The sequence below is a fragment of the Neolamprologus multifasciatus genome, chromosome 14, assembly GCF_963576455.1.
Source record: "Neolamprologus multifasciatus chromosome 14, fNeoMul1.2, whole genome shotgun sequence".
NCBI classification, from domain to species: Eukaryota; Metazoa; Chordata; class Actinopteri; order Cichliformes; family Cichlidae; genus Neolamprologus; species Neolamprologus multifasciatus.
The window spans coordinates 33505741-33532454 of record NC_140452.1 but is presented as its reverse complement, the minus strand read 5'-3'; the positions used below and the strand labels follow the sequence as shown (position 1 = coordinate 33532454).

General features: G+C 40.2%; 1 protein-coding gene and 1 long non-coding RNA gene across 2 annotated transcripts in view; both read right to left on the bottom strand.

The window, feature by feature from the left end:
- The window catches only part of LOC146504470 (calsyntenin-2-like), a 325046-nt gene that overhangs the window by 70058 nt on the left and 228274 nt on the right, over positions 1-26714 (bottom strand). Inside the window, exons 6-8 of the mRNA XM_085131085.1 lie at positions 12945-13130; positions 10876-11133; positions 10055-10176 (exon numbers count right to left, since the gene is read on the bottom strand). Coding sequence (XP_084987211.1) covers positions 10055-10176; positions 10876-11133; positions 12945-13130 — 566 coding nt within the window. The remainder of the gene's footprint in view (positions 1-10054; positions 10177-10875; positions 11134-12944; positions 13131-26714) is intronic.
- On the bottom strand, positions 14898-24733 carry LOC146504473 (uncharacterized). Its single transcript, XR_014868768.1, has 2 exons — positions 17124-24733; positions 14898-17062 (listed from the first exon to the last, which is right to left on the bottom strand). It is a non-coding gene; the product is annotated as an uncharacterized LOC146504473 (long non-coding RNA).

Here is a 26714-nt window from a genome sequence, read left to right as displayed (position 1 = left end):
GAGACACTGACACCATCATAACAGGCAGCTTATTCAGTCCTGTTAGAGGAACGCTGAATTCTATCAGTGCATTCTGAATTTGAATACATGCACTGAAGTTTTAATATATGAAAATGCAGAATTGCAATCATTTTCTGGATGAAATTAAGTCATGAGATAGGCCCCTGGCAAAAAACGCGGTGCAGCGCAAAAAATGACCTATTCGTCCTTTTTTCTCTACGTACTTTATATACACTGAACACACAATCGTTTACCAAAACGCACAATGCAAAACTAAAAACAACAACTGCTTAAACTGCATTTGAGGTTAGGACCCTTAAGATGGACTTCAGATCTGGCAGTGATGCAACTGTTGCCTTAAGGCTCGGATTATTCAATTTTTAAATTTGCTGTTATGCTCCGCTGAAGACTAAAACACAGCATTTGTAGCTTTAAATTTTAACTTTGTTTTGTGAAAGAAGCAAAACTAATGAGGATAACATCTGCTGCAGAAAACATTTTAGTAAAGCCTTTCAACAGTGGCTTATTTACACTATTTAAATGATGAGGAGGAATTAAAATGTGACTGAATGTGCACCTTATGAAGCTGCTGTAAAATATACTCTAACAATGTTTGATGTCTGTACCAGATTTTTTCAAGTGTTAGGCAAGACTGACGGACAGAAAAGACTTCCATTGATTTTACACATGCACTGATAAACAGTCGCTATATGTGTAAAAGAACACACTATTCTGTGTAAATATTTCCCTCTGCTGTAGCTCTGTCCCCGGCTTAGCCTCCATGACATATGTACCACACAACAAGAAGGGTCACTGATTTCATATTTCCATTACTGTCTACTTGCGAAATCAGAGAAAGTCCCCCCTGAGTGTTTGCTTGATTGCCTTCTGAAAAAAATAAGTGTTTTCCATTGGGTAGCTGAATGTAATGATGTCCTTTCCACATTCAATTTAGACTCCTGGTAGAAACATCATTTAGATCTCAATTATCCCTGTTGGTTTTTCTTGTTCTTTTTTGTCAGCTGAAAGGCTCGAGGTGACTTCTCATTGATTTTCTCCTCTTGCCAAAATCCCTCCAGCCTGTCAAATGAGGACACAATTCTCTCTTTATTCTAACTGAAAAATGAGAGCCTCCATTTACCTCTCTATGTGGGTTCGTATTATCAAACTCTACAGAAGCATGAAAGTAATGAGACACCACTGGTGTGGTCCTAGTTAATATTCAACTTAAAAAAAATCTACCTTTTATAAATCCTAATGGGCTAAAAACACAGCCACGGGAAATTCACACACTCTGCAGAGTGTCTCCAAATGTGGAAACTGAACCCATTTATCAGTGGTTGTTCAGGATGGTGTCTTTGGGTCACAACATGAAACAATGACATGTGTAAAGGTTAACTTGTTTGCTTTTAATACATTGATTGCACACTTGCAAAGACAGAAAACAGAATATTTACCAGAGGAGAACCTCGAAGTCTGACATGTAAAACTTCTATAGGAAGTGCCTTAAACCTGCATTCTTAATGTACAGACCTCTATGAGGAAATGATTCTAATTCACACGTCACTAAACATTTTCATTATGACTTTATGGTCTCATTTGCTTGTTTCAAATCTTGCTCAACACTGCATGATATTCCATCCATCCGAGTCCAGGTCAGTAGGCCAGCAGTCTAAGCAGAGAAGCACAGATCTGCCTCTCCATGGCCACCTCCACAAGCTCATCTTGGGGAACACCAAGGCTTTCCCAAGCTAGCCGAAAGATGAAACCAGCTTGTCCTGGTTCTGCTGCAGGGCCTCCTACCCGTAGGACATGCTGAGAGCACTTCACTGAAGAGGTGCCCAGAAGGCATCCTTGTCTGATTGCTGAACAACCTCAACTTCCTCCTTTCATTTCGGAGAAGCACTGACTCTACTCTGACTTGTACCCAAATGGCCAAACTGTACATGCTCTACACTAAGAGAGGCTAGCCACCCTTTTAAAAAACTAATTTTTATGACTTGTTTCCATTATGTGGTCTTTTCGGTGACTACGCATAGTTTGCTAACATAGCTGAGGTTGGTAAAGTGGACTGACCTGTAAATTAACAGCTTCGGTGTCAAGCCCAGCTCCAGCTCCACCAGAACAGACCAGTACAGCAGACACAGCACCGCAGACAGTCAATCTCCCGCTCCACTCACCCGCTCTCCCCTCACTTGTGAGCTAGTTAATTCTCCTCACTTGTTTCTGCATGATATTCATTTTATCTTATTGTCTTCTTACTATTACCATTCAGAGGTAAAATGACGATAGAGTAGAGTATGCCTTCGGGTGGTGCTATCTTCTGACTGAGAATTAGCAAAAATATGAGAGTGCATAATGCATTTCTTCAAGTTATATGGGATCTGTGAGGCACACAATTGCCTAAACAAGGAAGTTTTGAGCTGGTCAACCAGCTATCTAGAGATTCATAAACAAGCAATTGTTGCATTTAGTTTAGGACAGACTAGTCAGATGTTTGAAATAATACACACAAAGCTATCGTTTACTTTAAATCATTAGGAGGTTTGTGCTGTCTGTTACAATATACATTACAATACTTTGCTGGGATTGCCTGAACCTTTATGTGGTCATGCCAAACACACCTCCTTTACCAAGAGCTTTAAACAAAAACAAAAAACCTCCAGAGTCGAAACAAAGAGGAAATTCCCTTAAGGAATAAGGCTAAATAAGTGTGAGCTGTCTATGTCTTGGAGCTGTCTATTTTGGAGCCAACTGATATGTTACTTTAGTGCAACTTACATATTACTAAAATGTAAATAGCACAGTTTCCCTTCCTTTTTATCAAACTGGTTGCAATTCGGCATTTTGAACAAGTTCATCAGCACCTGTGTACTGACCCATTATATACTATGAGGTTATTATGTGGTTGTTACTTACCCTCTAATTTACAGTTTGCTGTAGGAAGACTTACTGTATTTCAAAATCAGTCTCTTAACTGTAGAGGACTGATTAGAAGCAAGTTTTTAAACTATTAGTGCTTAAAATGTTTTTGAGGTATTAAGGGAGCAGGCTATTGTCCTTTAAAGTAACACTGATAAATCGTATATCAAATGGATGGTTTTAGAGAAATAATTTACAAATGACATATATACTTTAAATAACATAAAGATGATTCCACCTATAGTTATCAGGGTAGCACAGGGGCTGGAGTCTATCCCAGCTACTATAGGACCCTGGACAGGTCACCAGTCTGTCGCAGGGCCAACACAGAGACACAACCATTCGCCGACAGCTAAATTTAATACTCTTTGATTGACAACTGAAAGCAGAGCAGGTGAAAATCTGGTTTTTAAACTTTTATTAACATTAATGTTACAGAACATTACTGACATTACTTAATCAAAACATTTCTGAGGCTGCATGAAAAGGTGCAAGAAAGTAATGTTCCACTGTAAGCTTGGCTGCATCCTGTGTGTTTTATTTCCACATTTAAATAAATGTGTTTTTGCTCCTCGCTGTGTCACTTACACTGTAACCGTAATCTTGGCTATGATATGGTTGAATGCTAATGTTAGCTGCAGGCAAAAACACATCTACAGAGAGCATATTGACTCTATTGTAATTCATTTTGCATCGAAATAGTCTGCAATTCATGTAGAGGGCGGCAAGATGGAAAAATGTCGACTAACACTTTAAGACTTCTTCTTGATCAAAAAATCCCAGCTTTTTACTTTGGTTTTTGCAACTGTATCAAAAGCAAAACGTAAAGCTACAAATTTTTTACTATTTTCTTGGTGATTTTTGCCCATGAAACACTTTTTCGCTGATGTGTTTTTAGCATTGGAAGTGCTCATGAGCCTGCTTTCAGAGCACAACCCTAAGTGTTTATTGTAGTGTTGAAATACTCCTTTTAATATTAGATTGTAAGTAAATGTCAGTGTTGACAAAGTTGCTCTCAGCTGAGAGTGTTGTGAGAACAGAAGGGAAAAAAGCTGTGTGCTCAGAGTACTTTTTGTTGTTGTTGTTGAAAACTTCATAAGATTCGCTGCCTGTGGACACACAGTTAATGTTTTATGACTATTTGCAACAGGACTTCCCCCACTGATGGTAAAAATAGAAATTTAGACAGTTGTGTCAACACTAAACATGAAACTCAGTCAGTGCTTATTTGGCAGCTGCTGGTGGAAATTACCTGCTGCTGCTCATTTGATGTGTGAATTCAAAACGGCGAATACTGTGCGGTGTTTACAGAAATGCAATTTTATTAACCCATAAGAGCTAAAAACCGAACTACTGTACATCTGTTGCTCTCATTGAAAACATTCAAATTACAAGAAGCCCTCCAAGCTCGCTCTCTGAGCAGTATTTATTTTTAAGGGAATAGTATTTTATTTTGCATACGGTATATATGCATTATAATGGATTGCATTTATATAGCGCTTTTCGGGGCCCTCAAAGTGCTTTACAAGTCCACTATTCATTCACTCTCACATTCACACACTGGTGGAGGCAGCTACAGTTGTAGCCACAGCTGCCCTGAGGCAGACTGACAGAAGCAGACTGACATATCGCGCCATCGGCCCCTCTGGCCAACACCAGTAGGCGGCAGGTGAAGTGTCTTGCCCAAGGAGACAACGACCGAGACTGTCCGAGCCGGGGCTCGAACCGGCAACCTTCCGGTTACAAGACGAACTGCCAACTCTTTGAGCCATGATCTCCCCATTATGCATGTTATTTTGTTTTCTTTGCTCTTTTTAAACATACTTTGCATACAGTTTGTAGTGCAAAATGCAGGCATGACATTTATGACATGCAGGATTAGGTAATAGGTAATAGTTTTCTTTAAAGATATAACACATGTTGCGGTCTACTTGAAAGAAAGAAAGATGTAAAATGAGGTCAGAGGTCAAATGTGACGTGATATTTAGGGGAAACTATAATGTGATATTTAAAATCCCCATATAGTAGTTCACTTCATACATGTTGCCAATACAAACAAAAAATCTGACGCATCATTTTTAAGATAAAGGACATTTTATAAAAGTTTGACCCTCCTTTAAGGTCAAATATTGTCAAAGGGCCAAAGTATTTAGAATCCCCGCAAATCATTTCTTATATGTTGTAAAGACAAAAAATGGCAGCAAAGTTTTAAATACAGTACTTTCTGTATGTTCACAATACACACCACACTTGCAAAAATCATAGTTTGTAAGTTTTAAAGTGTTTTGTCCATTTTTGACCAATAAATCATTAAGTTGAGCCTGAAGACCCCGGTGGATGTAAGCCAAAGTTTAATGGATTGATAACATGACCCCACTGCACACCCCTGCAGAGGTTCATCCAGAATATTTAGATCTATCATGTTTACTGACAGAAAAAATTCACACATACGCATGCAAATGCTACCTCCTATACATCCTCTTTGGCAGAGGTAATTAGAAGGCTTTTGTACTTTGACTGCTTCTTTAAAATGTTACATTTTGGGCTTCATATGGTCATATTCATTCTCACATATCTCACAAATTCTGTCTTTGAAACAGGAAGCGGAGGGACTGGAAATACCCTTGTAATCGGCAATTTCTGTTACGATTTAATGGCAGGTAACGGGTCATTGTGTATATATATATATATATATATATATATATATATATATATATATATATATATATTTATTTTTTTAATCATTAAAGATGACAGTGTGTGTGTGCTGAATATTTTTGTCTTTACTTTTGTGTTTTCAGATGCTGATCAATCAGAAATCAGTAACATGATAACAGTCAAATCCCCTGTCAAATTCCCTCTGTTTAGACTTGAAACTACAACGCAGCAGTGTGCATTATTATAAAACCATCCGATGTCAGGAGGAAAGTAGGCGCCGGGTGAATATGGTGAATGGAACAATAAAACCTCACAAGCTGTTAATACACTGTGAAAGAACTAAAGTGGGAGTCTGGGTCTGTGAGGCACTCTTTTATACAGTGAATTTCCCAGACACCTTCGAGCACCAAAGGCTATTTTTTAGACCGTGCGCACCCGATCCAATTTTGTACATAGTTATAACACCTGCAGGGGTTCATTCAGTACTGGCTCATGCAGAAAACATCTTCAAGACTGACAGCCTCCTTCTTTGAGACACTCTTATTCGGATCTGCATTTAAAGAATATGAAAGTGTGCACAAAAGACACATTTGGTACATGTTCATTGCAAAACCTTTCAGTGAAGTTTCAATGAAAACCTCAGGCTTCATCTCCCAACAATGCATACAGCACAGAGAGCAAAGTTTAAGCGTACTGAACAGAATAGGCCAATGTGCATAAAACCATGCTGCCTGTTATTAACAGATAGTACACTCTTTATTTTTTTCAGCAGGTAAAACTAATATCTGCAACCATCTCCTCCCCACCTCCCCGGTGCGGTTATTATGAAGCAGCTCGCAGTGCGTGATTGGATTGTATGAGAAATTAATTGGACTTCTTACTTCTTTGATAAACCAGTGCAGGGAGAGGAGGATTCTTCTGTTCTCTAAGTTGGAGGTATTCAGAAGTTCATTTTGTTTTAAAGACATTAGCAGATGAGGAGGAAATAGCGACAAGGCGAGGGGAGATAGCGACTTAATGAAAGTTTCCTTTCATGCCCCCAGGATTCACAGAGACAACTATTAACGAGAGGGAGGAGGATGAGCGGGAGGACGCGCGAAAGAGTGAGAACTCTAAATGTGCTCAAGAAAGTTAAACAGCTATTGTGTGCCTATGTGGTGCCAGAGTAGACCGTGAGACGTGCTAATGAAATAAATCAAATCAATAAGTCTCAACCCTTTTTAAGCCACAGCAAAAACAACCCCCAAAACTGTCAAACTCACTTCTAATTTACTAACTTCCTTCATGTGGGATTTCATTAACTGTGGCATATGGTTAAAACAACTATGGGGCAAAAGTGTGATATGATACATTTTATAATGAGTCATGTTATGACTGCAGAATTATCATAAACAAGCAAGAACATCAAAGGGAAAATTGCCTCTCTCCTGGCCTCTAAACTGGATACGCTCTGCATGCAGGTTGCGTTACCTTAATGGCTCTGTGAGGCTATTTTTCTATTACATTAGCCTCAGCTATACTCTGACTAGTGCCATTTAGCAAATGACAGTATGCTGAACTAGGACTGTTTTCTTGGTAAACAATAAACAGCCTAAACCTTAGTGGCTTAGCTCAAAGCAATGCTGCTATTATGTATGATACATACTATATAATGAATACAATGGGGATTTGTGAAGAGGGACTTAGCCAGGCTGAAGCTCACTGACCATATGGCAGACTGTTGAACGCTAAGTAGCTAGAATGAAAATGTGAACTGTGTCAGTGTCGATTGCCCAAAGCAGCAAGACACTTAATGGAAGAGAAGTTGCACTTGAATTTTGTAAAAGTGAGTTTACAACATTCAAGTAAGCAACTAAATTCTATTTACCTCCATTGTCACTTAATATCAGAGTCAGACAGTTGAAATGAAATCTATATGTCTAAATAGACAGATACCACTGATGTGACACTAGCACCTAATATTTACATTTTGTTCTTACTTTGTTTGTAGAGCACAATTTTTAAACAAATACAGAGATGAACACGTCAATTCTGTCAAATTTGTGACCACTGTACCTATCTGAGCTCATTTTTCTTAGTTTGAATATTTTTATATTTATCTAAAAAAAGAAAAAAAAGTAACAACATCAGCCACATGAACAACCAATTTGGTGTTAAAACATGTATTCACGTTGCTTTGTCTTGTACTTTTAAAAGAAATATAGAAAAGCAAAAATAATATTTTTATTTTAGGAGGTAGCAAGAAGTAACATTATGCAATGATGTGAAGATGGATTTGTTGATAGGAAGTGATTATAATGAAAATAGAATAGTTTAGAGATCCATCTAAACCATCCATCCTTTTCTGCTTATCCAGTTCAGGGCTGCCCGGGGCCTGGAACACATCCCAGCGGTCATAAATGTTGCTTAACCTTAATTAAATGGTGAACTATGAATATTATCTGCTTCATTTAATTCTTTGTGAACTGTGAATAAGCCCTTGTTATGTGTCAACTTACACAACACTGGCCTCTAGGTTTGGAAAGTGAAGCCAGAATGGAAATGTACAAAACCTGAAGAAGAAGGAGGAGGAGGAGAAGGAGGAGGAGGAGGCCACTAAGTCAGCTCTGCCAGCTCCAAACGAAGGTCCTACTGCTCACTAGATTGATACTCTGTAATTACTTTTCTAAGAAGTTTCTGGTTTTGATTGCTAGTTTCAAGTCTCCTTTAATAGAGAATCATATTCATTTTATCAATTACTATCAAATTGAGAACAAAATAAATGATAATTAACTGCATGTTTTTGGGGTTGTTTCCTTGGGATAGACAAGTACATATGAACAGAGCGTCCTGGAGGTTTCAGAGAGATTAGCTCTTGCAACATTGTTTCTCTCTCTGAAAGATGTTGACATCCAAATCAAATCTAAAGTCTTCAAAATGTTAGTCCACAAACCAAAGGTTGACATCACAGTGGCTACAAATTACAAGTTATGCTGATTAATAGTGTTCCTTAAAGCTCAATGTCAATCCTAACACGATCAATCAAACTGGCAGTACTAACATACCAATGTTTATAATGTTGGCCATGTTAACAACATTAACATAGTCAAAGGTGATGCTACAGTATTCCCAGTAGTTTTCAGGTACTGCTCAGAAATCTAATTAGTGACATCACAGTAGTATAACACTTTTAATACTCGCAAACTATTTGATTCAACATATAAACAAATACTCTACATACACTATAACTGCTTGATTGGTTGAAAAGAAAGAGGGAATGAGGGCAAAAAATTCCAGCCATGCTTAGTTTTTCTCGTAGCCACTGTAACTTTTGCTGATCTGAACAGCGCCTGAGAAAGTACAGTGAACATCACTGTTAATGTCATTAGCAGAAGCCATACTACTGTAGCAGTGACGTCTGTGAAATATCCAGATTGGTCAGATGTCTTTTTAAAAAAAAAAAAAAAAAAAAGAACAGAACAAATTAAAAACAAAAGGAGAAAATGTAGAGTGAGAAAAACAGACCAATAGCCATGACAGATACTCGATAGAAACTCTGTCTAAATTCCTCCAGATGGGGCCTCACGCACACCATGCTCTGTCAGGAGACTGATGGATGACCTGTTTCATGCTATCTCTCCAATCAAGGACCAGTGATCTGTCTGATTAAATTAGCCCAGGGTGCTGCATCTGGATGTCCAGCCTCAGCTGTGTGCCTCCTGAATCAAATGTCCTCACTGGGTGAGCGTGGGGGTTTTGTGAGTCGAGAGGACCTGTCTGACTCCGAGACAGCATCCATGATCAACACACAGCTGCCTCTGTCTTCACGCAACACACACACACACACACACACACACACACACACACACACACACACATGCACAACCCTGGAGGAAGCCATCGCATCTATTGTTTTTATTATTAACTAATTGTGGAATTTTCATGTGTGGAAATGTTCCATTCCTCGAAGGAATCATATGAAAGGGCAGATGCCAAACATTTATTCAGTCCCTAAATTCATTAAGATATTACATGGATATTAACTAGTATGTGGATTCTCTAAATTAAATGGGGTTAATTAAAGGTTAGGTGTTTTTTTTTGTTTGTTTTTATAGAGGAATTTCTAGTATAGCCAAGCACTAATTGGTTACAGTTTACACCCACAAAACCATGGTTGTTTGCAAATCACTGGGTGAATATGATGTGTGTTAGTAAATCCCCTACAGCTCCTACTCCCTTTAAAACCTTTTTGCCGCTGCCAGTGAATCCCAATATCTTACCGGGAGCCTTCTATTTTAACGCAAGACACAGACCACCATGGATTAAACTAAGAAAAAAATATCCCAGTGGATGATTAATAGAGGTATAATCCAGGCTAGAGGCTGCATAACTCTCTGTGCGAGAGGTCCATACCTCATCAAAAAGGTGAGCTGAGGATAAGCTCAGAGTACAAGTTTCCTGGTCTATCACACGTATTCCAACGTTAGCGCCTCACCTGCTCTAGTTTCCAGTGGAACTCGGCCGGCCGGAAGGTGTCTACCTGGGTGAAGTCTCTCCTCAGCAGAAACACCAGGCGGCAATTATGGACATACAGTGAGTAGTGATGACGGTTCATCTCTGTGGGAGGTAAAAAGAGGAGTAGACACCAGGGACCAAATCACCTCACCTACTCACAGCTGACAGGTAAAGCAAGCCTGACAGGTGGCTATCGCAAATCTGGGACAGCAGCACTTTTCTGAAGGAGGTGAGTTTGCAGGCAGATAGTCTTTCACTGGAATTTAAAAAAACAACAACAAAATAATCCCTGCAGGGAGGGCATGCTGTCCACGGAGCTGCAAATTTTGTTCAATGTGCCACTATTAAACAGTATCACACTGAAATAAGTATTTATTTAAATATAATTTCACAAACAGTTGCTGTTTAGATCTGTGGTGGACCTATAGATATATTCTATACATGTGTATCTCTATTGTATAGAGGAGTGATATTAGGATGATTTAAGTAGTGATTTATGGTTTTACATCAAACAAAAACAGATATTATCAGACTCTGAGTCTTTATTGCACCACTGTCACTTGAGGTATCACAGACCACAATTCTCCTGTCAGCTGACCACACAACACACGATCCACCAAAGAATCAAGGTGCACTTAATTTGTGGTGTTTGAATTTAATTCTGATTTATGATTTATGCTAATCCCCCCTTACTACAACTTACCCAGACATCTCTTATAACCTAATGAAATGTCAAGAAATATATTTGTAAGTATTAAAAAATATATTTTTTTCCATGAAATGTGTTAACAAATGACTCACCAGTCTTGTCAGAGTTACAAAGTAGGGTCTCCTTTTCAGCTCTGAGCCCTGGACTAGGCCCATGCTTCATCCATGTTGCAATGGTAAACTGGTCTGTCAAATTCTGGGGTACCACCCAGTCTGGGATTTTGGCTGCCTGACGACCGTCAAACCTGAAGATCAAGTCGCTGTCCCTCCCGCTGTCAGACACCAGGGACGCTGTCCAATTGGTGGCCGTGCCGGGAGCGGGGAGGAGGTCAGTGCTACCCGACGAGGCGCCTGGGGTTATTGCCGTGGGAACAAACAAGAGGTGAGACAGTAGATCTGTCAACAACAATCATGGCAGATACGCAGTGTGCATTGCCTTATTCTTGGCTATGATTACTTAAGAGTAATGCAGATGGCAGGGTTTAATAAGGAATCAATGGGCTGAGATAGCTACGGTGGCTATTGATTCATGGCAAATGAAGCTAACTTTCAAAAGAAATGTGAGCCACTATTCATAAATTCAGAACATAGCTCACTGCTATAATGCACCTCTATGGAAACAGAGAGGAAATACTAACCAAGCACTATGGTAACACAAAGAGAGAAAGACAGCAAAGGCTTGGTAAGAATCAGCCAGTCGCACAGACGGCTTACAGCTGACACGATCCCTACACATCCTGACAAAACAGACCCGTTGTTACCGCCCTGCACTGAGCTGGCTCATTTGGTTTCTCTTCCTTCCTTTCAAAGCAGCTCCATCATTAATTTGACACAATAACCCTAATATGTTGAGCCCCGTCCAGTCTTTGTTTTCGAGCCGTCACCTTGACAAACGCAGCCCCTGACACATGCTCACCTCACTCCTCCATGCATGCAACATGCCCTCACCCATCTATCTTCTGCTTTTCCCGTGTGACAGTAAACAATTTATTTCATGCCTTTAAAATACATTTATGAATCGTTTCTAATGGCTTACTGACGGAAATGGATCAAAGCGACCTGGGAGCCGTGATGTTATAGGAGAAAAACCAACCAACCAAAAAAACCCAAAACAAAACAGGAAGTGTCACGACTCACCGTGTCCCTTGTCCTGGCAAAGAAACTCTAACATGCATCTGTTCATTTCCGCTAATAACACATTAGCACGTTAATCGATGTTTTTCACTCGTTTGTAAAACCCTGTTTTTCTCCACTGCGTGCTCGTAGCGCCGTTGACGTTCTGATTCCAGTAATTAGATTCCCTCGGTAAATAAATACCCATCGACTCCTCCAGCACCCAGCTGCAGCCTTTCCTTTGCCCGATGTCTTTGTACATTATCTCAAATTGATTGTGCTTTAAAAAAGCTATTACAATTTATTCTATTTGCTATCAGATAACGATTATGAGGTGCCTGAAAAGGCCTCTTTAGTGGTAAACCATGCGTGGACTGGGAGCCAGGGGAGGCAGGGAGTGGATGTTATGCATTCAGATTAGGTGGAATGTGGCTTGTGAAAGCCGTTAGTCAAAGATGATGACTCCAGCCCTCCTGCTGGCAGTGCGGTGTGGGTGGGGAAGCAGAGTGGAGCTCGGTGGAGAGGAGCTAGGGGTGGGGGTATAGGCTCGACTGCTCTGCTGGCGCTCTGGGCACTGACACGGCGGCTCGACTGCTCATCAGTCACTGAGGAGAAAGCGCGGCTGCATCTAGGGCGGCTAATGCCCTCGCTCTGTCACATCATTAGTGACACAGCCTTAACTTGCCATTCTGGTGCCTTCATTTAGCACAGGGGTTTACCGGGGACATAAGTGGAGATAAGAAAGCAACACGGACTGGGAGCTTTCAGATGCTGATTTAAAAAGGGCACAGAAACACACCTCGGGCTCCGTCTGACCCTGGTGCTCAACGCATGGACTCCGCTAATGCTTTTAGCAGGATCTAACTTCTAATTTACTGCCCCAACTTTTAGTTGCCTCAGACAGCAGTCTTTGATGAGCCATATACTGTGTAAATCTGCATATCAACCATCGATTTAATAGTCACAAGTTTTTATCTTAATTATTGCTCATTTCGACCACACAAGAATAGCTAGTGATTATGAAAACACAGTAACCCCGAATAACCCACCACAGAGTTTCTGTAGAGATTTCTCAGAGTAGGTCTCCCGGTCGCAGCCCTTTCCAATGTGGCTGGTCTGCAGCTCCACCGTGGTCCTCACCGAGGACAGAGGTCCGCCACAGGTCTCGAGGTGCATCCTGGGAAACAGCTGCTTACTGCCTGTTCCCGGCTCATAGTCCACTCGCTTATTCCAGCCTGGGGGAAAAGAAAAGATGGAGTGACAGTCTTAGAGAGGATATATTATATTGTAGAGTTTATCCTGTGAGTGGATGCAGATTATTATCTGTAATAATATCAGATTTTCACAAGCCCGTTGTTGCTTTTGTTATTGCACGTTTTGCGCCTCATTTTGTCCATTTAGACTGCCATCAAAACAACACCAATTCCAATTTTTCTCTGTCACTGGTATTTCTGGCATCACAACTCAATATCCTTCTGGCAGAATGTACCCTACTAATGAAATTGCTGCATTGTTGTTGGAGTGCAGTGCAGTACCTGCATTAGCGGCAACAGTCATTATGCTGTCACTGTCTGCCATGTCAGCTGTGAATTGTGTTTTTCTATCCGGGAAGGCTATTATTTTGTGTGGCAGTAATTTTTTTTCCCTCTTTTTCAATCAATTTTTTTTTCCAGGCTTTGCGGTGTGATGTTGTGTTCATCTGCAGTGTCTCTTCTATTTAACAACAGAATGAATTGTGGAAATCTGTAACCTGTTTAATGTTTTCCACGAGTTGTGTTTACAGCGAGCCGTTCTCACTCATTATCTCACTTTCAAACAGAGCATTTGGCATATCTATAAATGCTGTCAGCACATATTTCCAACATTTCCTCATCCCTGTTACTTCTTTTACTTTGCTTCCTCTGTCATACGCCAGCATCACCGCATCATCGCTCATGAAACTGGCTCTTTAAAAACAAATGATATGACCTCAGAATTATTGATACCAGCTCTAAACCATCCTACCCGGTCCATGCTTTTTTCACAAGCATACATGAGCTCCAATCCATCCACTGTCTATCTACCTCTCTGTCCACGATTACTAGCCAGGAGCTGGAGGCATAAGCATGAAGCCAAGCTGACCGAAGAAGAAGGGAGCATCTTTTTGTTGCTCACAAGCCTGTTAAATGTGCCATGTTCACTTCCTCTCACACTCACCAGCTCATGCTGAAACACATACACATGCTGCATCTGTTTTGCAGTTGATTTACTTCCTCTAGACTGCGATTGCTCTGGGCTACAGCACCACTGTTTCTATGGGATTGGCTGTAGCAGAAATGAAAATAGGTACCAACAACAGTGCACGCTAAACAAGAACAAAAGCACATGCAGGAGCATTTTAAGAAAAGGCCACAAGCACAAAAGACTTGGCTAATTTACTCCCCCCCCACACACACACACACATTGTGCACACAGTAACTGCATACATGCCTGTCTAATCCTACTTGTTGATTACCCCTGTATGGAGTTGCTACTTCTGTGGTCCACTTTGGCGTTGAAGCTTTTAAAGCTAGTCAGCTATTGATTTGAACCAGCTGATGGGTAAGCTGCTGATATGCCACTCTTTTTTCAGAGGTAGCAGCAACAACTGCCGACAGACATTCAATCTTCACAACAACAATAGAAGAAAAATAGTTCTTTAATTTTGTGTGAGCAGATAGAGTAGCTAACCTAGAGGGATTTTTTCACAGCAGAGCTTTGTCTGTCATTCTTCTTTTGCTTTTCTCACTTTTTACTATCAAACTTTAGCAAGGACGTCCACTAATAAAGCTCTATTTTGTCTGAAAAAACATCTTTCCGTTTTCTAATATTTAAACAAAAAAACTGCACGTTTGCCAACAGTGAGATGAGAACATCAGCTAGTGATACAGTAAACTTAGATTAGCATACGTTGTGTTGTGTCTGTGTTTTAAATCTTAGTACCAGCACAGTGGCCCTAATTCTGTTCTAATTTTTCATGTTTCTTTCTTTTTTATAAATTTCCACCAGTGGGATGATGGGAAATAGTCTCAAAGTTGATCTGTTTATGGTTTTCTGAACTGCAACCCTTCAAGATCCCCAGTCTTTGGAAAATCTTATAGTATATAGTCTCAAACTAAAAGCCTTAAGACAACTTTTAGATGTGTGAGGGTCCCAGTCTTTAAAAGTTTAAAGTCTTCCAGTGTTTGGTAGCCATTGTATAACTTTTACTCATGGTAAAAACCCACAGTGTGGTCATTTTGTTAAAACAAATGGCGAAACAGTCAAGTGACTTTGCCGTGCAGCTCAACAACTAATGAACTTTATCTAAAAACAGTAGGCTAGATTTGTATGTTCTGTTCAGAATGTGTACATGTCTGTGTTTTATACTTAAAGGTTTGCGTGTGAACATACCAGCGTTGGCACATTTCAATATATTTATATATAGTGGTTGTATAATAGCAGGTGCATCCAGTGGCAGCTTCCACACGTACTTGTATGAACAGTGACCAAGTTGAATGTGAAGCTTTCTCACTAATCAAAACATTAAAGCGATATCATAATTAGACCTGTGGAGTTTAGCTCAGCACATGAGCTTTAGCGTATTTCGTCACTAGTTCGTGTGCTGGGATCACAGACTAATATAATTCCACTTTTAGAAAACATATGACTATGGATGGAGGTGTAAGATGGTCAGATTTGGTCAGAATTGGAATTATTTCTTCTGAAAGAACCTTAAGTTAGTTTTTTTACTTACTTTTACAACTACTAGTTGAAGATTTACTTTGGCTGACTATAACTGCAGTAGTTTAGGATGTTCTTGAGCATTTGCAATGAAGGCAACTGAACTAGGCTTGTGAAGAAACCAAGAGGTTTCTTCAGCTCTAAAAACGAATGAAGAGTCCCAGGTATTTAACCTCCTTGTCTCCTCACAGCTGTAGTCATGTGAGTCGTTAAGGGTCACATGAGCCAAGGTGTGAATCGCAGCATGGGTCATTAATGACGGTTGTTCACAGTGGACGTAGATAACCATCACTGAACAGAGGCCTATGATACCAGCTATCAGTCACATATAACACAGTCTTGATCCATTCTCTGGTATTTCAACCCCCCACTCACACCTTGACCCATGTGACCTTAATAACTCACATGATGGCAGGTGGAGCAACATCTCACAAAGCATTCACACCTTGGCCCCTTTGATGGCCCTGAATCACTCCCTAGTTTGGGTGATTCTTAATGACTTGATTACAGGATGGGCCAGTGGCTCTTAGGACCCCTTTTAAGGGGTTAAATGCCCAGGACTCCATCATCTGAAACATCTTGGATGGGAGGTGAAAAATCTTCACGACTAAAAAAGAAGTAGAGTTGCCTTTATTTCAAACGCTTGAGACCACCATGACCTGGATGACTAAGAATGTAGACCTAAGATTTAAGTTTGTGAGAAGGTGTAAAAGGCTGTTCAGTAAAAAGAGACTCCATGAACAAATGAAAGGTGATAACGGGGCTTAACCTTGCCTAGCGCTACAATTTGAGCAAGAGCAGGGATAATAGAGCAGAGCTTGGTTAAGAATGCATGGAAACGTGTGAGGGAAGGGATAAATGAGCACTGAAAAAAAGAGCATGTTAGATATACCTAATTCAATAGTGGTTGCGCACAGATGTTTTGCTTTGGCAGAAACTTAAACAACTGAGGTTTAAAAATCAATGCAACTTATTCATATTCAATAAACCTGTGCATTTTGTGTTGATAAAACGCGATTGAAACATGTTTAGATGAAGTAATTTGAGCTCTTGAAATGTTTTAATCCTTCACAGTTTTGTCACTTTATTCCAACACTATTCAATAACTTTTACCCCAGTACTACTTGGTTACTTAAATACTACATGTTGTCTTCATATTAACATATTGCTCAACAAAGTTTAGAGTCTGGTTAACATAAAAATTTAATGGATTTACAACAACTTCCTTTCTCCTTTATCCGGGTTGCAGGGGAGCTGGGGCATAACCCCAAAGTGAAAGGATAAGAGCAGGGTACACCCTGGACAGCTCACCAGTCTATCACATAGAGATAAACAACAGTTTCCACTTACATTCACCAATTAACCTAACTCTAATAACTGCATGGCTTTTAACTGTGGGAGGAAACCAGAGAGAACACAGTGCAAACTAACCAGCTTGTGGATTTGAACCCAGGACCTTCTTGCTGTGGGGCAACAGCACTAACGACCACGCTACGGATTAACAAGGCTTATCAAGGCTTGATGCAGAATTTTGTCGTTGACAGGTTAAACCACAATAAATAGCAAAACCATATACGTGGTGTGTGTAGTTTTCTGCCTCTTATAACTCCTGTGATTTCCCTGCAGTTTGTAATCTCATGTGATCTTGTGAATCTAGCAACTAACTGCTCTTACTAGACTGTAGGACAGTCTAGTAAGAGCAGGAAAAGATTAAAGTGGTTTCAGCCTCCTCAGTCCTTAGTTAAATCTCACCACCTGCAGTCTAGTTGTCTGGAGGTTGCAGTGACCAGAATGCATTCACTAAACCTGATAAACTTCATGGTAAGGCTGTACAACTATTCCTGTATAAATGAGCTGGTGAGCTTTTTATGATGTCGCAGCAGGTTCATCATACTGAAGATTGACACCATTTTTTTTCCCAACCAGCTGATTCTTTTCTTAGTGATATGATGATATGTCATTACCTCACAATATTTCATATAACTGGAAGCATATATTCTAAAAAATGATCATGGAAAACAGTTTCTGAGCTCAGGACAACCACACAATCTTCACTATCGATTCATAATATTTTTATTGGTTCTTGTAAAGCTCTTGTTGACCACTATTGCTCCACCACTATTGCTTTAGTGTAGTGATTTGCTCAAAAAGTGAAAAAGAAAACCCAGTTTGGAATTACTCTTGAGTTAAAATGAGTTAAGTTATTCATACAAAACTTTAATCAAAAGAAGATGAATAAAGACTGAAATAATGACAGCGAGTCAGATTACTAAGAAGGCAAGGTCTATTTATACACTTTAGTCCTAGTGATAAATTATGGTATTTATAATACTGTTTGACCAACTGTTGAAAATTGCACTGCCCTCAGTTATAGTGAGGAAGTGGCTCACTGGTAGGAATGAAATGAGTTACAGCAAGCGTGGGAGTAGCGTGTCACGGAAACCAATCACAGTGCCGAGTACAGTAGCAGATGTTCTTTCACACCAAAAGACACATTTCCTTCTGAGACGCCTCCTGCCTCTGTGGTTACACATGAGGCAGGAAGTGTTGAAACTGTGTGGAAGCAGTGAAGTTGAAATATGAACGGTTAAGAGAAAAGCAAAGAAAATGAAAAGCCATATACTCTCAACACAAAAGAAAAACAGTTTCCTTTTTATTTCTTAGGTTTAGATAAGACCCAAACAAACAACCTCATATCGCTGATAAATATTTGGCAGTGGCATTTATCTTTAATAACAGGAAACACTGCAGCGATGAAATGGAAAATGTCCTTTGCCAAAAGCCCAGTGGGCTGTACTGAAGTGTATTTACAGGAACAAAACAAAGAAATACATCAGTGTCTTGAATATGTTCCTTCTGAAATAGTTCACAGTGGCACCTGTCCTCAATGAAGTTTCTGATTTCTGAAAGATAAATGCATATATATATCGAAGAGTACAGAACATTTATCACCAACCTCATCCCTGTCATATATTTTAAGCACTGATGTGCTCCTTTTAAAATTTCTAATAAATAACTCGAAGCACTCTTGCAGAAGCCTTATGTTATTTCTTGCTCTGCAATAGAACTGAATTACAGTGCTAGACCTGTGATGTGTTTGTTTTGTCGCTAAAATACTATTTTTAAGATAGTGATGTAAACCAAAGTGCTCTGGTATAGGTCAGTTCAGCCTTTTCCCCCAGTTCATGTCATAAAAGCACAGAATTTATGTTGCTTTCAAACCCTGTGGGCTATTTTATTCAATCTGTTTCTACTAAAAGCCTTACCTACCAAAGCTGTAAAAGGCCATTTCTTGCAGCGGGGACATGAGCACAAGTCCATTTACTTAGGCTGAATTTTTAGCTACTTGAAACTGAACAGCTAGATGCTACTTTACGCACATCGCAGAGGAAATATATTGACCACCATGTTTTACATCTCTGGATCTGTGAGGCATTTATTACCGTAATTGTCGGGCTATAAGCCGCTACTTTTTGCACAAGCTTTGAATCCTGCGGCTTTTAGTCAGGTGCGGCTTTTCTAAGGATTATCCATGATTTTTGTGATATCGTAAGAGGATTTGTTTTGTTTGTTCCGCTGTTCTCCGGCACTACATTGCCTGGCGGAAGGATCGGGGTTCAAGAGTGGTATGTTTTTCACATGTCCGTCCGCCAGGCAACGTAGTGCCGTACGAAGTAGCGCGAAAAACAAACTTCAAAGTAGCGCTACGCGTTCAGCGGGAGGCGTGGATGATGAGCGGCGATAAACTTGCGAAAAGCAAGTTATGCCCAACTCCACCAGTGGATTCTGACAGCGTGGAAAAGTGTGAAAACATCCATGATTTGGTTTTGAAAGTGACAATGAAGGAGAGAAGCGGAGAGTGGATGACGAAGCCATCCTGAGCCTGTTCGTATCCGACACTGGAGAAGAGGACTTTGGTGGTTTTAGTGCGCAGGAAGAAGAGAAAGATGGTGGTGAATGACTGACATTTCTTCTTGTTAAAGCCGTGTCACTGCACCTGAGCCTAAAAGGTAGTCCGAATCTATTTTTCTGGTGTGTTGTAGGTTATTGTTATGTACTACATTTGTTACTCGTTTATGAAGCACAGTACATGTTTCGTACTTGTATTTACCGGTACTTGTACATATACCTAAAAAGTTATGCAAATATGTACCCATAACTTGTTTTTCAAAATATTAATAAAAGGGGTGTGTCTCCAAACAGCCATCTCTTTCCTGACAGTTCCCTTTGTGCATATTCTCTTACATATGATAAGTCAACATTGAAACACCTGCGGCTTTTAGTCAGGTGCGGCTAATGTATGTACAAAACAGGATTTTCCCCTGATTTTAGCTTGTGCGGCTAATATTCAGGTGCGCTTTGTAGTCCGGGAAATACGGTACTTACGGTTTCTAAAATAGGAGAAAATGGCAAAACAGTGGCTGACACAGAGGAGATTGATATGGATCTTTTTTTATAAAAAATAATAATAAAAGGGGTACTTCTGCTGCATGAGTTGAAATGATATATTTACACTTGAAGCATATTGAAAAGTTCTAGAGATTATTACAAGTAATAGTTTGAAGGACTTTAATTTGTCCTCAGCATCTGAATACTAACAGCTGAGTACTCCTTTGACTGCAATAATCTTGAGAATGTGTATCTTTTGATTCTATTGTTGCCACTGAATGTGCTGCTGCAAAGCACATCCTCGGGTGTCATGTAATGCTAATTTGTCAGATGCTGTCTATGTTACACAAAAGCTGTACTTTGGCAGCAGTCCTTCATGCATCTGCCACGGTAAGAGCCAAAAGACACCTTAGTGCAAAAGGCTGATGGGGTATTGTTGTCACTCTGCCCTGCAGGTGAGAGGGTAGTGTGGACTCTCAAGATTGTGAGAGTAGATGTTTTAAATTGATTCCACTGATACTACTAGACAACTGTTCGAATCTCAGTGACCTCAACCTCAAGGTCGAGGTCACAGGTCAAGTTTTCTAAAAATCTTGTGAGAGCAATAACATGAGAACGTGGAGATGTAGAATGACAGGCTCCTTTTCACCACTGCCATAACCTGACCAGTTTCTTCATGTTGTTGAGGTGTCAGCAGCTTGGACAGAATGGCAGGCATGAGTACACTCACACTCGTTTGACAAACTTTGCTTCACAAACCAACTTAGACTAAAACTACATTAAAAAATGGAAATATTAAAAGCAACTTCAATAAAATGTTTAACAAAGTTGCTTTCAATAATTTGAACTGTAGATGTAATGTATAGAATATTTCATTAATAAGTGAAAACTGAATCATAATGTGGGGGAGAGAAAAACTGACTAATGAACTCCTGATGATCTTAAAGCAGCCTTTTTTTTAATGCTGCTGAGCGATCACATACTGTTGCCCTGACATTCCTAAACCTACGACTGCTGTGGCCAATTAGGAAATCAGAAAGTCTTCTGCGGTGCGCCCAAACCTTTGATCAAAACTCTGTTTATTAGACGAGCAGAAGAAGAAGTTGCTTCTTTATGTTTTCACTTAAACATTTTGATCTCATGACTGTTTTCGAGGTTGATTCTCCTGAACATCATTACATCTGGCACCAGCTCAGTTTCAGCTCTTTCCTACTATTGACACGTGATATAAGAAAGTTTTCAGGCTTAATAATAATATGTTGCACGGTGGTGGAGTGGTTAGCTCCATCACCTCACAGCGACTGGTGCCTTTCTGTGTGGACATTTTACCCCTATGCCTTCTAAAGTTCTCTCCAGGTACTCCGGCTTCCTCCCACAGTTACACGCATGTGTCAGGTTATTAATTGGTGATTTAAATTGGCTGTACAGGTAGGTGTAGGATGCCCTGTGATAGACTAGCAACATATTCAGGGTGTGATCGTGGCTCAAGAGTTGGGAGCTCACCTTGTAATTGGAAGGTTGCCGGTTTGAGCTTGGACAGTCTCGATCGTTGTGTCCTTGGGCGAGACACTTCACCCATTGCCTACTGGTGGTGGTCAGAGGGCCCGGTGGCGCCAGTGTCCGGCAGCCTTGCCTCGGACAGTGCGCCCCAGGGTGGCTGTGGCTACAATGTAGCTTGCCATCACCAGTGTGTGAATGTGTGTGGGAATGGGTGGATGACTGGATGTGTAAAGCGCTTTGGGTTCCTTAGGGACTAGTAAAGCGCTATATAAATACAGGCCATTTACCATTTTACCCTGCCTCTCTCCCTATGACAGATGTGATAGGCTCCAGCCACAATGACCCTGAACCAGGTAAGTATCAGTACTTTATTTTAAACCCTACAAAACAAAATAAACATATTTGCCTTTTGTAAATGACTTCATGGCCCATCTAAGGTGTCTTTACAGCCCACCAGGGGACTGAGCATCACACTTTGAGAATCACTGCTGTAGACTAACGGCTGGATGTTATTTAAGAGTTTATTTGGAAGTCTGACTGGCTGCACAACTATTAATCAGAGAAACATCTGCCAGTGTTATATCTCTGTACGATGAAATACAGGAGGTTCCAACAGAATAGATGTGACAAAGAATTATTCTGCTTATTCCACGGACATTATGAAGTGCTGTCAGTCTTCAATACTGATATGTTATTTTTTTCAGTTGCTATAGAAAACTGCAGGATTTGAGTAGGTAGCATCTAAATATTCCCCTGGATAAACAGTAAGTGAGTGAATCCAGCTTCTCGATGATTCGCAGCTCTGCGGCGGGGAAAACACATGCAATAAAGCTAGGTGAAGAGGAAAGTCAGAAAGGGTTTGAACAAATTGCCAGAGGTGGGATCTCACAACTGGATTTACTGAGTCAACTTGTTTTATTACTGCAAAGCAGAGTCACGAGGATATTTCGTGTGTAAACAAGTAGCAAAAAATAAGACACCCACAGACTAAAAACACTTAAAAGATTTAAAAGCCAAGGGGAGAAAAAGACATTTTTAATGTATTTTTAATTTCACAGACGCAAGCTAAAACTAAACTATTTTAGCTGTATGTGTATGAGACTACTGCTGCTACCACTGACAGGTGCAGTAGGAGCTCAAAAAAACCAAACCAAACCAAACAAAAAACCCCCCCCATAAATAAATAAATAAACCAAAGAGCAGGAGCGCACATAGTGTAAAGACATACATCTAAAGAATCACACGAAAAGCTCTAGCGCAATGTGACGTGCATGCACAGGCACAATAACACACAGCTCTGCACTAATGCTCAGCTGTCTTAAAAGCAGAGCGGGTTTAATAGGAAGCTATCTGGTCTCTATTGAGTTGTGCGCTCGCCTGCAGTACGCTGAGCAGAACTCACACAGAGGGCCCAAGAGTTCCTCTCTTTGTGAATTTGAAAGGAAGACGAGAGGCAGAGGAAGCGGGGAAGACATGAAAACAACCATGTGAAGCTGGTTCATCAGTGCTAAAGTACAAACTCGCTGAGGTTTGGATCATGAAAAAGGAGCTTTTTATGTGTGTGTGCGCTCAAGTCAACAATCTTGTTTTTGCATCTTGCGCATGAAACAAGGGATATGTTTCTGTATGATCACGATCTAAATATTTACTGGCATCAAATCTTAAAGGTAGTGTTGCTATCACTGAGGAGTGACGCACAGTCTACTGTTGTTACGTTTATGCAGCAAATGTGCTAGGTTAGGCTGCAATATATAAATGACTAACCTCGTATTGTGGATGGATTATTCTCCTGACTGAAGTTTGGTCGGTTTACAGCATCCTGCCATGCGATTGCATTTGTCCCTAACCATCATGAAAAACCCTCATGTTAACTTTTATGGAGTGGAAAAAAGTTAGCATTCATCCTCCAGCTTCCCTGTGTTTATGCTAACAGCTGTGTCGCTAGCGATCATGTATCATTATATACCAGATTGCCCAACTCCAGTAACCCTTCAAACATCACAGCTGTTTAGTTTTCTGTCTTCATTTATGTTGGAAGTGATAGCAGAGCTGCACGTTTTAACTTTTTCAGAAATCTCTCAGTCAGAACGTGCTATATCATGTTTAGGTGGAAACTAGCGAGCTAACTTCCTGCTAACTTCTAACGCCGTTAAATTTAATAAATTCTGTTTTCATGGATGTCTGGATGTCAAACTTAATTGTTACACCTGGTAAAGCAGCAACACTGATCCTTTTATTAAAGATGAAAGAATTTAGACAGTTTTTAACTCTCAGTGATGGTGCAGTGTTCGTTTGACTTTGGGACCTGAAGCGGACGGAGTTTTGGACCCAGATTACTACGAGTCGGCGAGGCTCCTGACTACGGTAGCCTTAATGCTCCAACGATCCATCAAGCGGTGCGGCTTCGTAGCTTACCAAAGTCGTTTTTTTTGACAGATTTTTGAGCGTCGTGTACAACATAAAATCAGTTCAAGGTCAGTAAGCACAACCAGAATTCATACATAAGGACACCGGATTATAAGGCGCACTGAAAATATGATAGATGGCGACATGTCTGGTCACACCACAACATGCACCACCACAACCTTCTCTAGAGTTTATAGGAATGATCTGAAAAAGATGAGCAGGAGCAGGAGTTTTCTGGGCAAAAATGTCTTGTTGAAGCTAAAGGTCAGACGAGAATAGCCAGAAAGATTTGAGCTGAAAGAAAAGCCAACATCAGAAGAACTAGTCGTTGTCACCTTCACCAAGAAGATTAGGTTTTTCGCAGTGTTTGGATGTGCGGTCACTCTTTCCGAGTGGCAGGTATGGGGTAGGTCTGTCTGCCATTATAGTTTGCATCCAAATATCATGTCACATTTGACCTCTGACCTCACTTTTACATGTCACATTGACCTTTTTTCCAAGTTGATCCCAAGATGTGTTATATCTTTAAAGAAAGAATTGACAAGAAAAAGACAATAAGCTGCCTATTTAGTGATAACTATACTGCAGTATAATATTATTTAATAAAGTTATTCATGTCCATTTATTTACAAATCATTGCCTGTCATCCGCTACCTACTCCTAATTTGTGTAATCAAAGTCTGTCAAACTACTCTTATCTGATTTTTACTGCAATATAAACTTCTTGTATGTATGTTTCAAAACAACAAAGAAAACAAGTTTAATACAACTTGTGTGTTTGTAAGAATTCATGGCATGAATTCTTACAAACACACGTGTAACCGCAGACTATTTTCATTGTCTTATTCCTTGTCTTCCCACTTGAATATTAAGAGATTTGTCAGCAGATATGGATATAATATTGATAGATAATCTCTCATAGTAGAACCACATATGAATATTCAGCCACTGAAATTGCTGTACACACACAAATACACATCATCCTGCCTGCCTGAAATAAAGGGTGTGAAAAGCAGGGAAAAAGACACAGTGGGAAAGGAAAGATGGATAGAGGTGCTAAAGAAAATGATGCATCATCACACTTTCACACTGTTCCCTGTCTCTTGAGGGTGTGGAAGAGTGAGTTTTTGTATGTGTGCATGTGTGTATGCGTGTATGCGTGTTGTGAGTAACTTGCATGCTTTTCAATGTGTATGGAGATGTGCAGATGTGTAGGAGAATGGTTATGTGAATACTGTGTGTGTGTGTGTGTGCGTGTGTGTTCGTGCGCACATGTAAAAATGCTGACACCATGTTCAAGTATTGGAAGAGGTCATCATTACTCGTCCCAGCCATCAGTGAGAGAGCCAATTTACATATAAAAGAGCACTCTGCTCCTCTTTTCCTCCCTTTTCTTCCCTTTCCTTTTCCTCTCCACCTCACTCCATCTCTCTCCACTTCATCTTTCTGATTTCTCTTGTTTCCTTGCTGTCGTTAGGTCTCTCTTTTCCCCCAAAGGATTCATTTTAATGCTTTCATGCATGCTCTTTGTGTGCCATACAAGATACTTTTTGTTCTCAAGTGCATAGAGAGCTCTTATTTGTTTCACCAGAGTGCAAGACTTGCAGTTGAAAAATGTGCAGCTCACAAAATGTTGGAGGCTAAGAAAAAAGTAGAAAAACAAGGTCAAAAAGCAAAAAACACACCAGTGACTGGAATGATTTTTCCTTTCTCAGTGTTCCATGATAGGAAGTTCATTCATTGCCTCACATTATCAGTGTAAAGCCAGATATATTATGTTGGAGTGTACCAGAAGAAAATGAAATGATCTATGAATTTTTTTTTTTGATGATTTGTTTGGTCATGCCTTCAAAATGATGGTTGCACTGAAAGACAGGTTTACCATTACCAGGGTGCTGCAACACAAAGCTAATGTCAAGAAAGAAAATTATAATTACTTACTTACTAACCAACCAATGGGAATGCAGCAAAACCTGACACAGTCACTGAGTGGTATGACGATTGCATCACACAACAAATTCAAACTGAAAAATTACTGTTAAAATGTGCAAATGAAATCTGTGATTCCAACATATAAATCTAGTTAGGCTGCGGCAGCAGAAGCCTTGTTTGTGTGATTTGTTTTTGCAGCTGTTATAATGAACTTGCCAATGTGATGTAGCTGGGAATAAAAAAGGATTCAACATAAAACTTTCTGTTATACACAAGTTTATTAGCTCGATGACCCACAGTGTAGTTAAATATAAAGCAATAAATATATGTTTATTTATTTACAGGTTTTTTTCTGGCTCAGAATTGGCCTTCGGATTGTGTTTATGTGTGTGATATATTCACAACATCTAGTAGATCTCGGATGGTAAGAGAGGGAAGGTAGTCAGAACTGAGGCGACTGCACTATCAGAAGGCAACATTGAGATTCACAGCTACAAGTACCTGTGAATCCCGCAGGCAAATGGAAGCAAAGAAGAAATTGCTAGGAAAGCTGCAACCACCAAGTACCTGCAGAGGGTCAGTCAAGTCCTGAAGTGTCGGCTGAATGGAAAGAACAAGATCTGGGCTATCAACACGCACCCCCTGTCCGTGATCAGGTACCCTGTTGGGATAATAAGCTGGCCAAAGGAGGAGATAGAAGTCACTGACATCATTAAGGTAGCTGCTGACCATGCATGGATGGTTTCACCCCAAGTCCAGCACGCTGAGACTGTATGCTAAGCAGAAGGAAGGAGGCCGGGGACTAGTGAGTGTCAATACTACGGTCCAAGATGAGACAACGAACATCCGTG